General features: G+C 42.2%; 1 protein-coding gene across 6 annotated transcripts; it reads right to left on the bottom strand.

Moving 5' to 3' along the window:
* Window positions 1-248: 248 nt before the first annotated feature.
* Window positions 249-15,049, bottom strand: LOC128409210 (zinc finger protein 260-like). 6 transcript variants are annotated; one of them, XR_008329202.1, is made up of 6 exons: window positions 14,962-15,049; window positions 13,200-13,399; window positions 11,600-11,799; window positions 8,752-8,894; window positions 2,565-6,034; window positions 249-2,417 (listed from the first exon to the last, which is right to left on the bottom strand). XR_008329202.1 is itself a non-coding variant. In XM_053379479.1 (5 exons), exons 4-5 carry the CDS (start codon window positions 8,822-8,824, stop codon window positions 3,756-3,758), a joined length of 2,352 nt encoding a protein of 783 aa, XP_053235454.1. In that variant the 5' UTR covers window positions 8,825-8,894; window positions 11,600-11,799; window positions 13,200-13,399; window positions 14,962-15,049; the 3' UTR covers window positions 249-3,755. The 6 variants fall into 6 exon arrangements, 5 of the variants coding, with proteins under 5 accessions (XP_053235454.1, XP_053235459.1, XP_053235455.1 ...); XM_053379479.1 differs by having other exon boundaries at window positions 249-6,034; XM_053379484.1 differs by having other exon boundaries at window positions 249-6,031.

Here is a 15,049-nt window from a genome sequence, read left to right as displayed (position 1 = left end):
TTTTCACTCTGATGCAGAGCAAATTGACACCAAGGGAAGACTCACCCCCACAATTATGCTGTGGAACAGAATGGAGCATCTCCTGCTCCCCACTGCCCCTTCACAAGTTGCAAGATACAAAGTCACTGGAATGTGCTATGATAAGAGAGAACACTATGAAGCTATTTTATTCCTCTTTTTTTTTAATAATAATAAAATAAAATTCATTCCAGTTGCACCTTAGAGACCAAGTAAATTTGTTCTTGATATGAGCTTTTGTGTGCATGCACAGATCTTTTTTATTTATTTTTATTTTGTTTCGACTACGGCAGACCAACACGGCTACCTACCTGTATCTTTTTTAATAGATATTTTTATTAATTTTCACAATTAAACCAAATTATCACAGATGATAAAAATGGAAAAAAAGATTTAAAACAACTGTATTCACATAGTATTAAATCCACATTATGGGATTGACTCCCTTCCCCCTGGTTGCTTGTGTTATCTCAATTTATGCATGTCAATCAAGTCTTTATCTCTGATTACCTCCAAGTTTAAACATTCTCCATAATCTTACAAGTGTTTTTAAAACCCTGCTAATGTATTAACTTCCCTACAATGCTTTTGTACATATGCAATAAACATTTCCCGTTCTTTTTAATATTTGTGGTCATCTTGATTTTTAAGTTTCCCAGATAATTTGGCCATTTCCGCATACTCAGTTAACTCCATTTGCCAATCTTCTTTGCATTGTTGGGCTAACAATATCTGTGCGGCTGTTGAACAGATTCTTATATTCTTTCAGTATATCCATTCCTGTAATACCTAAAAGAAAAGCTTCTGGTTTTTAAACAAAGGTTGTTTTTTTTTTTTAAATTCTATTCATTAGATATCATTTCCCAAAAAGTTTTAATAACCTTGCATTGCCACCACATATGATAAAACATACCTTCTGCTATGAAGCTCTTAAGGTGGAAATGGCAGATGTAATGAGATTAAGATTGCCAGAAGAAATATCAACAACCTCAAATATGCAGATGACACAAGAACATGAGGAGGAATTAAAGAACCTCTTATTGAGGGTGAAAGAAGAGAGCGCAAAATATGGTCTGAAGCTCAACATCAAGAAAATGAAGATCATGGCCACTGGGCCCATCACCTCCTGGCAAATAGAAGGGGAAGAAATGGAGGCAGTGAGAGATTTTACTTTCTTGGGCTCCATGATCACTGCAGATGGTGACAGCAGTCACGAAATTAAAAGACACCTGCTTCTTGGGAGAAAAGCAATGACAAACCTAGACAGCATATTGAGAAGTAGAGACATCACCTTGCCAACAAAGGTCCGTATAGTTAAAGCTATGGTTTTCCCAGTAGTGATATATGGAAGTGAGAGCAGAACCATAAAGAAGGCTGATCGCTGAAGAATTGATGCTTTTGAATTATGGTGCTAGAGGAGACTCTTGAGAGTCTGCAAGCTATCCATTCTTAAGGAAATCAGCCCTGAGTGCTCACTGGAAGTACAGATCCTGAAGCTGAGGTTCCAATACTTTGGCCACCTCATGAGAAGAGAAGACTCCCTGGAAAAGACCCTGATGTTGGGAAAGATGGAGGGCACAAGGAGAAGGGGACGACAGGGGACGAGATGGTTGGACAGTGTTCTCAAAGCTACCAGCATGAGTCTGACCAAACTGCGAGAGGCAGTGGAAGACAGGAGGGCCTGGCGTGATCTGGTCCATGGGGTCACAAAGAGTCGGACACAACTAAACAACAACAATGAGATTGAATTGTTAATAAGATCAAGCACATTCCTTATGGCAAACATGTCACTGGGCATTCCAGTGACTGTTGGCATCCTCCTTGATGAGCAAATAAAAATGATTAGAGCAGAGTTTAATTAAATGGGGAATAAAAGCGGACTAGAGAAGGATTTAATGCTACATTTTTGTATGTATATTTTGTACAGATTGCTCTTGGAATGGCACACAAGAGATGAACAGGTCAAATCTGTAATGATAAATTGAGCAAAGGACTTGGGGCACAGCATACAGATTGCAGGTTGGGAAAAGTTATGGAAAACGGATTTGAAATTTAGGGCTGAAAGAAAACTATATGAAAATGATGTGCCGGTGGTAGTTGACTCCTAGTAAGCTAGCAACAATGTATAGAACCAGTACAAATACCCGCTGGAAATGTAAAGAGAAAGAAGGTACCTTTTATCATATGTGGTGGCTGCGTGAGGTAATAAAAGCTTTCTGGGAGATGATATATAATGAATTGAAAAAAATGTTTAAAATAACTTTTGTATATATAAAAAAACAGAAGCTTTTTTATTAGCAGGAAAACCTTTTATGCATGTGACAAGAGCCACACAGATGCTACTAGCCTAGAGGTGGAACGAAGACAAAATACAGCCCAGAGAAGAATGGCAAATCAAGCTGTTGGACTATGCCAAAATGGCATAACTGACTGGAAAGTTCAGGAACCAAGAAGACAAAAACTTCAAGAAAGAATGGGGGAAATTTATAATTTATTTAGGAGACTACTGTAAGCAAATGAAAACATTAGCAGGATTTTAATCTCACTTGTAATGTAACAAATTCTATGGATAATGTGGATAGATATAAAATATAGATTTGATATAATATGCAGTTGAAAACGCTGACATTAGAACCCATGGAGGGGATGGGGGTGTCTCAAGATTCGGAGAAAACTCTGTATATGAAAATGTATTTGGTTTTGTTGTAAATCTGTATTTGAAAAATCAAATAAAAACTAAGAGAGAGAGAGAAGGATGAAATGGAAAATGGAAACAAAGAGGACACAGAAACTTCAGGGAGCAATTTCGATAAAGGATTGCCAGAAAATGGAAAAGCTCTTCGCAGAGGTGTTTAGAGGAATGAAAAAGGAGAATTGTGATGTTGGAGGAGTGGAATGAAGCCATGGATGGAGAAATGAAGAGAGACCCTGAGCCAGCAGAGACAGAGTTGAGAGAGAAAGGTCTCTGTCTACAATCTGGAAATTTAGTTAATGAATACACAATAAAAAAAGGATTGTGGCATACTATTTTAATATATAAATAGAATAAACTCTTGTGTGGACAAAGATGGAAAGACATTTTAACATTTAATATGGAGGAATGGTTGAAGTTAATAGAGGTAAAGTTCATATGTTTGTTTAGAGAAAAATGATTGCTGAAATTTATTAATAGCAATAATTAGAGAACCCCTTTTGGACTTTTTGTTTATAAAGGAATATGAATTAATCAGATACATTTGGGATAGAAGACTGGAAAAATATTACCTAACAGAAAGTAGATCTGTTGGATATCATTCTAGGGTGAATATTTTTAATAATTTATTTTATGTAACAGATGGGAGAATCAGAAGTCGTTTTCTCTTTTCTTTTCTTCTATATTGTTGTTTTCCTTTGCTATTTTCTCTTATCCGTCTCTCTTTGTTTCTGTTTTTTATTTAGATTTGTTTCTTTTATCTTATTGTATTATTAAAAATCTGTAACAAAATCTTATTTAAATAACATTTCTCGCACTCCCAACATTTATATGCTTTCTATTCTTTATGGAGTCTCTGGTGTTTTTTAAGGTTTCTCTGTGAGAAACATTTCCCACACACTACACACTGGTAAGGCCTCTCTCCTGTGTGGACTCTCTTGGGTATAAGAAGCTCCAACTTTTCAGAAAAACATGTTTCACACTCCAAGCATTTGTAGGGCTTGTCTCCTGTATTGATTGTCCAAGGGATTATGAGATATGCTTTCTACGGTTCCGATTTATTATGATTTCTCTCATGCCTACGAAGGTTCTTACTCTTGGTAAATAATTTTCCACATTCTGTGCATTTGTAGGGTTTATCTCCTGCATGGCTCTTCTGATGGATCATAAGCCGCCATTCGCTAGCAAAACATTCCTCACACTCTGTGCATTTATGGAATATCTTTCCTGTGTGGATTCTCTGATGTTTCAGAAGACCGTCTCTTCTCGAAAAGAATTTCCCACACTCTAAGCATTTGTAGGGCTTCTCCCCTGTGTGGGTTCTCTGATGAAGCACAAGGCAGTGATTCCTAGAAAAACATTTCCCACATTCCAAGCATTTATGGCATCTATTTACCGTATGCTTTTTCTGGTGCCCCTTAAGGGTATGTGAATGAGAAAATATCATTCCACAGTCCAAACATTTATATGGCTTTCTTGGGTGAATTCTCTTATGTCTCATAAGATGTGATGAAGCAGAAAAACATTTCCCACAATCTTCACATTTATAAGGCCCCTCTCCTATGTGCACTCTCTGGTGTTCATCAAGGTCTGCCAGGCTGGCAAAGCGTTTTCGACATTCCACGCATTTGTAGGGTTCCAAATGAGTATGATTTCTCTCGTGTCTACGAAGGTTCTTACTCTTGGTAAAGACTTTTCCACATTCCGTGCATTTGTAGGGTTTCTTTACTGCATGGCTTTTCTGATGGATGATAAACTGTGATTCACTGGTAAAACATTCCTCACACTCTGTGCATTTATAGGATATCTCACCTGGGTGGACTCTCCGATGTTTTACAAGACTGTCTCTCCTTGAAAAGCATTTCCCACACACTGAGCATTTGTAGGGCTTCTCCCCTGTGTGGATTCTCTGATGAGTCACAAGACCCTCTCTCCTAGAAAAACATTTCCCACATTCCAAGCATTCATGGCATCTATTTACCGTATGCTTTTTCTGGTGCCCCTTAAGGGTATGTGAATGAGAAAATATCATTCCACATTCCAAACATATATATGGCTTTCCTGGGTGGCCTTTTTTATGTCTATTAAGATGTGATGAAGTAGAAAAACATTTCCCACAATCTCTACATTCATAAGGCCCCTTTATTGTGTGCACTCTCTGGTGTTCATCAAGGTCTGCTAGGCCGGCAAAGCATTTTCCACATTCCCTGCATTTGTAGGGTTTCTCTCCTGTGTGGATTCCCTGATGGATTTCAAGTTCTGACAGCGAAACAAACCTTTCCCCACACTCCGCACATTTATGGGGCCTCTCTCCACTGTGAACCGTCTGATGGCTCAAAAGGGCAGATTTATCAATAAAACATTTCCCACACTCTGTGCATTGATAGGGTTTCTTTCCTGGGTGGATTATCTGGTGTTGAACAAGATCTGACTTTGTGGGGAAGCATTTCCCACACTCCAAGCACATATGAGGCTTTTCTCCTGAATGGGTTCGCTGATGAATAACAAGTTGTGGCCTACAAGAGAAGGATGACTCACAATCATTGCATTTGTGGCATTTCTGTCCTGTGGGGATTTTCTGGTGTACAAGAAGCTGTGATCTCCAGAGAAAACTTTTCCCGCACCCATCACATCTGTGGGGCCCTGTGTGGATTCTCTGATGTTTCACAAAAACTGATCGGCTAGGGAAATTTCCCCCACACTCCAAGCATTTATATGGTTTATTTCCCGAGTGGCCCTTCCGATGGATCACAAGGACAGTGTGCTGAGCAAACAATTTGCCACATTTCATGCACTTATAGGGTTTACCCCCCTTATAGATCTGCTGACGTCTCACCAGTTGCCGCCGTCTAGAAAAGCTTGTCTCAGACTGTAAGTATTTGTGTTGTTTATTTCCTGTGTGGACTCTCTGGTGTTCAGAAAGCTGTAAATCCTGAGGGAAACATTTCCCACACTCCAAGCATTTGTACGGTTTTATTTTTGCGTGGGCTCTGAGATGCTTCACAAAATCCGAGAGTCGGGAATGTTTCTCTCCACACTTCCGGCAGTTGTAGCAGTTGTCTGCTGCATGGACCTTCCGATGGAGCACAAGGACGGATCGATGAGAAAACGTTTCCCCACACTCTGCACACTTATGGGGTTTTTTTCTTTGGCGGGTACTTTGGTGGCTCAAAAGCCCTGAACTCTGACCAAAACATTCCCCACTCTCACTGCCGTTCTGGGGCTTCTCTCCTGTGTGGATTCTCTGGTGTCTGTCAAGAGCCAACGTGGAGGCAAAGCACTCGCCACAGATGGGGCAGGTATATTTTCTGCTGGTGTCATCTGCTTAGAGAGAGAGAAGGGGGGAAAGTTAGTCTGAGTCTGGAAGAGAAGGAACCACACAATACAAACTGAATAATGGTTGTGCTATGATATGCAAGATATGAAGCCTGAACCTGTGAAAGCTCTCACAACCCCCCACAATTTACATTAAGTGTAGCCAGGGGTAGGCCCAGATTTGGGCATAATGCCCACAGCCCCTCTGTTCTTCACACAAAGTGGCCTCACTTTAGTCATCATCATCACTTTTGATTTGTAAACCGTCTTTCTATCTTATGATACCCAAGGCGGTTTACAAGCTGAATAAACAAAGAACGTACACCATAACAATCTAATGTGATAATAGAAACAAGACTTAGGCTCCACTTTTGAGTATGGAGGTCTGGTTGGAAGAAATATGGACTTTATTGGACTAGAGCTTCTCCGAGATTTGGTGTTTAATACTAAGGACTATCCAAAAAGCCGGCAGAGAGGAACTGAGAGAGAATTGAGAGCCTCGGACGTGAGATCCCCAGGCTGAGAGTAGATTGACTGATGGACGATTATTGGGATTGGAACCGGGAAAGTGGGGGGGGGGTGGAGTTTGGGAATCCAAAGGGGGCATAATTATAATTTGTTTTGTTTTTATTTTGTTTTGTTATCTGTATGAGAATTGGGGAAATCGTGGAAGGGAATTTAGGTCGACTTTAGAAAAAAGGCTTTAAGTATGAGAACAGATGTGCAATTATTGATGTTTATAAGTTATAAGTTATAAATTTATAAGTTAAAAGTTTAAAAGTTAAAATTGGTTTTTCTAAAAGGACTGAAATGTAAAAAGGTTAAAAATTGGGGATAAGAACTTGCTGAGCCAACAATTTGAACTGGAATACAAGAGGGGGAGGTGGGGGGAAGTCAGGAAAATATGTTATTGAAAGTGAGGACTTTGAATTTTATGTGTTTTTAAATCTTTTTTTTTGTTTTGTTTTCTTATTTGTGTTTTTGTGTTTTTCTTTGATTTTTTTGGATAATGGAAAAATCTTAATAAATATCATTTAAAAAAAACACAATCTAATGTGATAATAAAACATAACTTTAAAATAAGCAACCTACATCAAATAAATTAGCATTCAACAATCACTAGAATAGAATAGAAAAATATTAAAGGTAAAGGTAAAGGTACCCCTGCCCGTACGGGCCAGTCTTGACAGACTCTAGGGTTGTGCGCTCATCTCACTCTAGAGGCCGGGAGCCAGCGCTGTCCGGAGACACTTCCGGGTCACGTGGCCAGCGTGACGAAGCTACTCTGGCAAGCCAGAGCCGCACACGGAAACGGCGTTTACCTTCCCGCTGGTAAGCGGTCCCTATTTATCTACTTGCACCCGGGGGTGCTTTCGAACTGCTAGGTTGGCAGGCGCTGGGACCGAGCAGCGGGAGCGCACCCCGCCGTGGGGATTCGAACCGCCGACCATGCGATCGGCAAGTCCTAGGCGCTGAGGTTTTACCCACAGCGCCACCCGCGTCCCCACTCTTAACAATTACAATAAATAACTTCCAAGCTACAATCATTAACACAACAGCAAGCCACAGTGCATAACATAATAGAATAAAAAAATTGAGACCCAGAGACTGGAGGATGGGACAAGGCAGGTGGAAGAAGGCCTTTCCTGATGAAGTCTCTCCCTCACAGAAGTGGCTTTTCAGGATGTGCATGTGAGTGTACAAGGCTGCCATCCAGATCACCTTATCATTGGGGTCAGGTTCCCAGCAGCTTTTTTGATGTTCCTTGCTGGCATTCCACGAAGGTGACTAAACTTCCAAACTTTTCTAAACACAGCTTTTTCGGCTGTGGCCCCGATCTGGTGGAATGCTCTGTCACAAGAGACTAGGGACCTGCAGGACTTGACATCTTTCCGCAAGACAGAGCTGTTCCACCAAGCCTTTGGCCAAGGCAGAGCCTGAACCCCTCCTTTGGTAATCCTCACAGAACTCTAGCCCAATGCTTGCCATTCATTTGATTTTGAATTGATTTTAGAATGCTGTGTTACTTTTATTGTTGTTAGCTGCTCTGAGCCCGGCTTCGGCTGGGGAGGGTGGGATATAAATAAATTATTATTATTATTATTATTATTATTATTATTATTATTATTATACTTTGTCATGAGGTAGTGGTAGGTTGTTACAATCCCACCCCCACCCCACCTTGAAAGCTACATTGAGCCGCACAAGGAAGGTGCGAGGGCTTTGAAATTTCAACACCACCCTGTGAAACACCAAAATTCGGTGCCCCAAACAACTCTCCCCTTCCAATGTTCCTCATTGTTGTGGTGTCCCCAACAGCTCCCTCTTGGCTTGGTGTTCCCCTTAACCTGCCTTTGGTGAGTGTGACACTCTCCTCTGGCATAGTCTGTGGCATAATGTCACTGTCTGCATAAATTGCTCCTTATTTCTCCATTCCAGAAGATTCCCCGGTGCACAATGACCTCTGGATTCCTCTTTAACAACATCATCAACAACAATTTTATTACTTATACGCTGCCCAATGGGATTGGTTTCCCCAGCCACTCTTGGCGGCTCCCAACAGAGGACTAAAAACAGAATAAACATTCAAACATTAAAAACTTCCCTAAACAGGGCTGCCTTCAGATGTCTTCTAAAAGTCAGATAGTTGCTTATTTCCTTGACATCTGATGGGAAGGTGTTCCACAGGGCATACGCATGTGAAAACCATTTAGTCACTGACCTACCTGGACTGGCTGGGCGACAGTAGGAGTGCTCCAGCAATAACATCGCTCCCAGGGGAAGACACTTCTGCGTCATTCTCCTTGGTTTTCAACTGACGGCTTGGCGGAGGATCACGACGGATGTGGGGCCGCCTCTTTTTACCACCCTGTATGAAAATAGAACTTTTAGCAGTGGCCTCTCATTTGCCTATGGGATTTATTATTATTATTATTATTATTATTATTATTATTATTATTATTATTATTTACTTATACCCTACTCATCTGGCTGGATTTCCCCAGCCACTCTGGGTGGCTCCCAACAGAATTAAAAGCACAAGAAAATATCAAACATTGAAAACTTCCCTAAACAGGGCTACCTTCAGATGTGTTCTAAAAGTCAGATAGTTGTTTATTTCCTTGACATCTGATGGGAGGGCAGGCGCCCAACATTTTGAATTGCACCAACACTTTGAATTGTGCTCGGAAACCTACTGGCATTTGACTGACCAGCAAGAAGACCTTGGGGTCATAGTGAACAGCTCAAAGATTTTGGTCCAGTGTGTGTACGGAGTCTGTGAAAAAGGCAAATTCTCCATACAATATCATAGTGCCATTATACAAATCTATGGTGCAGCTGCATTTGGAATAATACAGGTCACCGCACGTCAAAAAGAATTTGGGGCTTTTCAGAAAAGCAAAGTGAGAGGTAACACGATAGAAATTTATAAAATTATGCATGGCATAATTTTAGTGGAAGGGGTGAAGTTTAGTGGAAAGGGTGAAGTTTCTCCTCCTCTCTCAAAACACTCTTGTTTCAACTTGTCCGGACCATGGTGTGTCTCACTGATCCTTAGGGTTGCCATATTTCAAAAAGTGAAAATCCGGACACAAGTTTTTGAGCTCCCCCCCCCCCTGGAAATTCACCAAATTCTACACTTCTGACATGGGTTTCTGTACGTCTGGATTTTTCCGGACATTACAGCAATTTCCGCCCAGACACCATTTCCGACAGCTGGATCCTGGCTATTTCCAGGAAGTTCCAGATGCATGGCAACCCAATAATCTTGTCTGCCAATCTACCCACCACAACCAGAAGCTTCTTATGGGAAGTCTGTTATGTCCTGAAAATCCCTATTGTTTTCCTGCCACCACCAGTGCAGGATTAAACCCTGTGGAGGCCCCTAGGTAGTCGAAATCTCGGGGGCCCTCTTGTAAATGGTATCCTAATAAGTTTTTGATTTTACCAACCAGCAATTTAAATAAGCCAATTTTGATACACCACCAATTATTTCCAATGATACTGCTGCAGACTGCATCCACCAATTTTAGAAACAATATCTGAGGGGGCTTCACATCCCCCTTTTCTCTCACATACACACCTCACTTTCCATGAAGGTTTTCAAGCAGAGGTTGCAATGTAATGTATGACTTAGCTGAACTTGGCATTACAATCAGAATTCTATGGCAAAAGAAAATACAAAAAAGGACACAAACAAAAAAACCCAGAAATGCAATCATCTGACTTTGGGAGGGTGGAGTGAGGGCTCTGGGATGGTGCCAGAGCCATGGCAACGCCTTATCTCTATCTATCTATCTATCTATCTATCTATCTATCTATCTATATCTATCTATCCATCTATCCACACAATTATTTGTGCCTTTTTCATTACAAGTTTTCATATTCCATTGATTAACTCACACAATCATGGCCATCGACTTCCCTTCCTCCCTTCCATAGTTCCGTACTCTCCAATTCTACCTATCCCTGCTCTTTCCCTCACACATCCGCTTAGGAAAGCATGTGTCTGAGCAGTTTCTGCCTTGCCCCACTCCTTTCCAGGGGAAAACTTGCTCTTTAGGATAGGTTGGATCAAAGGCCAATATAAGAAGCAAAAGAAACACCAGAATTACAATTATCTGGCTTCGGGGATGGCAGAGCAAGGGCTCTGGTATGGTGCCAGAGCCCTGGCACTGCATTCTCTTAATATATATATTTATGCTTTTTTCCATTACGAGTTTTCATATTCTATTCAATTGACTCACACAATCATAGTCATCAACTTCCCTCCCCCCCCATGGTCCTAGATATCTACCCATTACAACTGCATATTCCAATGGCTCCATTGCAGGGGGTTGGGCTAGATGACCCTCAGATCCCCTTCCAACTCTACAATTCTTTGATTCTACGATTCAGCCTCTCCCCACTCTTTCCCTCACACATCTGCTTAGGAAAGCACATGTCTGGGCAGTTTCCCCCTTGCTCCCCTGATTTCCAAGGGGAAAACTTGCTCTTTAGGGATAGGCTGGATCAAAGGTCAATCTGGGGGAAATCTGAATAGCTGCTTGCTCCTCTAACTGAGCACGAAAGAGCAGTTTTGGTGGTGGGCTGGGGGATTCAAGAGAAAGTGTGGATAAGCCCTTAGACCCATATCTCCCCTCTCCTGCTTCTCACTCACATTCACCCATTACAAGAGTCATCTGCAGCTTCTCTTCTGTGATAAGCTCCCACAGGAAACCCTGAAAGTGACCTCTGTCTTGCTCCAATGTGCTTTTCCTTATCACAACAATCCTGTTCCGCCTCTTCCCCTTCCTGCCAAGAAGAGTACCTGAGGGCTGATGGGAGAAAGCAAAAGTGCATTGCACTGTGGGGTTTCTCAAGCCTTCTTTCTTGTCCAGACCCAAAGCCTTCTGGGAGATGTAGTTTCTTCCAGTGTTTCTCAAATTTGGGTACCCACCCTACAAAGTCTCAACATTCCTGACCACTGGTCCTGCAAGCAAAGAATTATGGGAGTTGTAGTCCAACAACAACTGGGGACTCCAGTTTGATATACAGTACAGCACAATATAAGGAGATTCCAACTAGACTTACGAAAGAACTTTCTGATAATAAGAGCTGTTCAACCGTGGGAACGGTCTCCCTCGGGAGGTTGCAGAATCTCCTTCCTTGGAAGTTTTTAAGCAGAGGTTGGATGGCCATCTGTCATGGATGCGTTAGCTGAGTTTCTTGCATTGCAGGGGGTTGGACTAGATGACCCTCGGGAACCCTTCCAGCCCAAAGATTCTATGACTCTATTAAACAAAAGACGCAAAAGAAATATAATTCTCTGGCTAAAGGAAGGCAGAGTGAGGGGCTCTGGGATGCTACCCGAGCCCTTGCACCACTCATTCATTCATTCATATATACATTATAAATAACATTACAATAGTCGACTGCAGCTTCGTTTCCCAAAACTCCCTAAGGGCACCCTGCAAATGACCCCCCCCAATGTGCTTTTCCTTATCACAACAATCTTGTTCTGCCTCCTCCCCTTTCTTATCCAGACCCAAAGCCTTCTGGGAGATATAGTCTCTTCCAGTATTTATCATACTTAGGTACCCACCCAATCAATGTTAGACTACAAACTCCCATCATTCCTGACCACTGGTCTTGCTAGCTAGGGATGATGGGAGTTGTAGGGCAGAGCAAGGGCTCTGGTATGGTGCCAGAGCCCAGGCACTGCATTCTCTTAAATATATATATATGCTTTTTTCCATTACAAGTTTTCATATTCCATTCAATTTCCACACACAATCATAGTCATCAACTTCCCTTCCCCCCTTCCATGGTTCTAGATAGCTACCCATTACAACTGCATATTCCACTGGCTCCATTGCAGGGGGTTAGACTAGATGACCCTCAGATCCCCTTCCAACTCTACAGTTCTCTGAGTCTACGATTCATCCTCTCCCCACTCTTTCCCTCACACATCCGCTTAGGAAAGCACATGTCTGGGCAGTTTCCCCCTTGCTCCTCTCCTGCAAGCATTGTTTCCCAAACTTGAGTCCCCTGCTGTTTTTGCACTACAACTCCCAAAAACTTGCTCTTTATGGGTAAGCTGGATCAAAGCCCCATCTGGGGAAAATCTGAATGGCTGCTTGCTCCTCTAACTGAGCACGAAAGAGCAGGTTTTTTTGGGGTGATTCAAGAGTAAGTTTGGATAAGCCCTTAGACCCGTACCTTCTCTTTCCTGCTTCTCACCCACATTCATCCGTTACACAATTCAGCTGCAGCTTCTCTTCTGAGATGAGCTCCCAAAGAACACCTTGAAAGCGACCTCGGTCTTGCCCTATGTGCAGCCTTCACAGAAAGGCTTTCCCCTCTAAAGTCCTATTGCAAACCCCTTGTTTTTCCTCCTCCACTTCCTGCCCTGATAAGGAGGACTCAGGGGAGAAAGCAAGAGCCCGTTGCATTGTGGGGCTTCCCACGCCTGGCATTCTTTCTTTTCCAGACCCAAAGCCTTCTGGGAGACATAGTATCTTCCAGTGTTTCTCAAACTTGCTCCTCTGGTTTTTTGGGACTACAATTCCCATCATCCCTGACCACTAGTCCTGCAAGCAAAGGATGATGGGAGTTGTAGTCCAACAACAACTGGGGACTCAAGGTTGATATACAGTACAATACGATATAAGGAGATTCCAACTAGACTTACGAAAGAACTTTCTGATAATAAGAGCTGTTTGACCGTGGGAACGGTCTCCCTTGGGAGGTTGCAGAATCTCCTTCCTTGGAAATTTTAAAGCAGAGGTTGGATGGCCATCTGTCATGGATGCGTTAGCTGAGATTCTTGCATTGCTGGGGGTTGGACTAGATGACCATCAGGACCTCTTCCAGTCCAATGATTCTATGATTCTATTAAACAAAAGAAGCACAAGAAATATAATTATTTGGCTTAAGGAAGGCAGAGTGAGGGGCTCTAGGATTCTACCTGAGCCCTTGCACCACTCACTCACTCATTCAAATATATATATTATATATAACATTACACAAGTCAGCTGCAGCTTCTCTTCCCAAAACTGCCTAAGGGCACCCTGCAAACGCCCCCCTAACGTGCTTTTCCTTATTGCAACAACCTTGTTCTGTGTCCTCCCATTCCCACCAAGAAGATTCCTTGAAAAGGAGGGCTGAGGGGAGAAAGCACAATCCCATTGCATTCTGGGGCTTCCCAGTCCTTGTCTTCTTTCTTATCCAGACCCTAAGTCTTCTCGGAGATATAGACTCTTCCAGTATTTATCAAACTTAGGTACCCACCCAAACAATGCTAGACTACAAACTCCCATCATTCCTGACCACTGGTCTTGCTAGCTAGGTATGTTGGGAGTTGAAGTCCAAAAACACCAGGGGATTCAAGTTTGAGAAACAATGCTTGCAGCTGAGCCCTAGGTAAGCTGTCATTTATGGGATCTGGGAGGGTGTTTTATTAAAACAACAGAACGTAAAACTGTAGAGTGTTGAAAAACAGATGCTGTATGTTTGTTCAATTGCATTTTAATTACTTCTTTTATTTCTTATTTTGAATCTTATTTTTTATATTGCATTTTATTGCTATTACAATTGGAATTCCATGGCACAAGAAAAGACAACATAAGAAGCAAAAGAAAAACCAAAATTATAATTACAGTGGTACCTCTGGATGTGAATGGGATCCATTCCGGAGACTGAGTAGAACGTAACACGCGACTGTGTGTCTCCGCATGAGCGGGTCACGTTTTGCCACTTCCGCGCATGCGCGTGACATCATTTTGAGCGTCTGCGCATGCAAGAGTGGCAAAACCTGGAAGTAACGCATTCCATTACTTCCGGGTCGCTGCGGAGCATAACCTGAAAACACTCAGCCTGAAGCATATTTAACCCGAGGTATGACTGTATCTGGCTTCGGGGAGGGCAGAGCAAGGGCTCTGGTTTGGTGCTAGAGCCCTGACACGGCATTCTCTTTAAAAATATTTTTTTTTAATTGTGCTTTTTTCCATTACAAGTTTTCATATTCCATTCAATTTACTCACACAATCATAGTCATCAACTTCCCTCCCCCCTTCCATGGTTCTAGATATCTACCCATTACAACTGCATATTCAAATGGCTTTATTGCAGGGTTTGGATTAGATGGCCCTCAGATCCTCTTCCAACTCTACAATTCTTTTGATTCTACAATTCAGCCTCTCCCCACTCTTTTCTTTACACATCCGCTTAGGAAAGTACATGTCTGGGCAGTTTCCCCCTTATCCCACTCCTTTCCAAGGGAAAAACCTACTCTTTAGGGATAGGTTAGATTAAAGGCCAATCTGGGGAAAATCTGAATTGCTGCTTGCTCCTCTAACTGAACACAAAAGAGCCGTTTTGGGGGTGGGGTGGGGGATTCAAGAGTAAGCGTGGATAAACCCTTAGACCCGTATCTTCCCTCTCTTGCTTCTCACCCGCATTCACTCGTTACAAGAGTCAGCTGCAGCTTCTCTTCCGTGATGAGCTCCCAAAGCGACCTGCAGTGCGGGAAATGCTTCTACC

Source organism: Podarcis raffonei, chromosome 2 (assembly GCF_027172205.1).
Source record: "Podarcis raffonei isolate rPodRaf1 chromosome 2, rPodRaf1.pri, whole genome shotgun sequence".
Taxonomy (NCBI): domain Eukaryota; kingdom Metazoa; phylum Chordata; class Lepidosauria; order Squamata; family Lacertidae; genus Podarcis; species Podarcis raffonei.
Note: the sequence above shows the minus strand (reverse complement) of the source record. Positions and strands in the feature narration are given on the sequence as shown.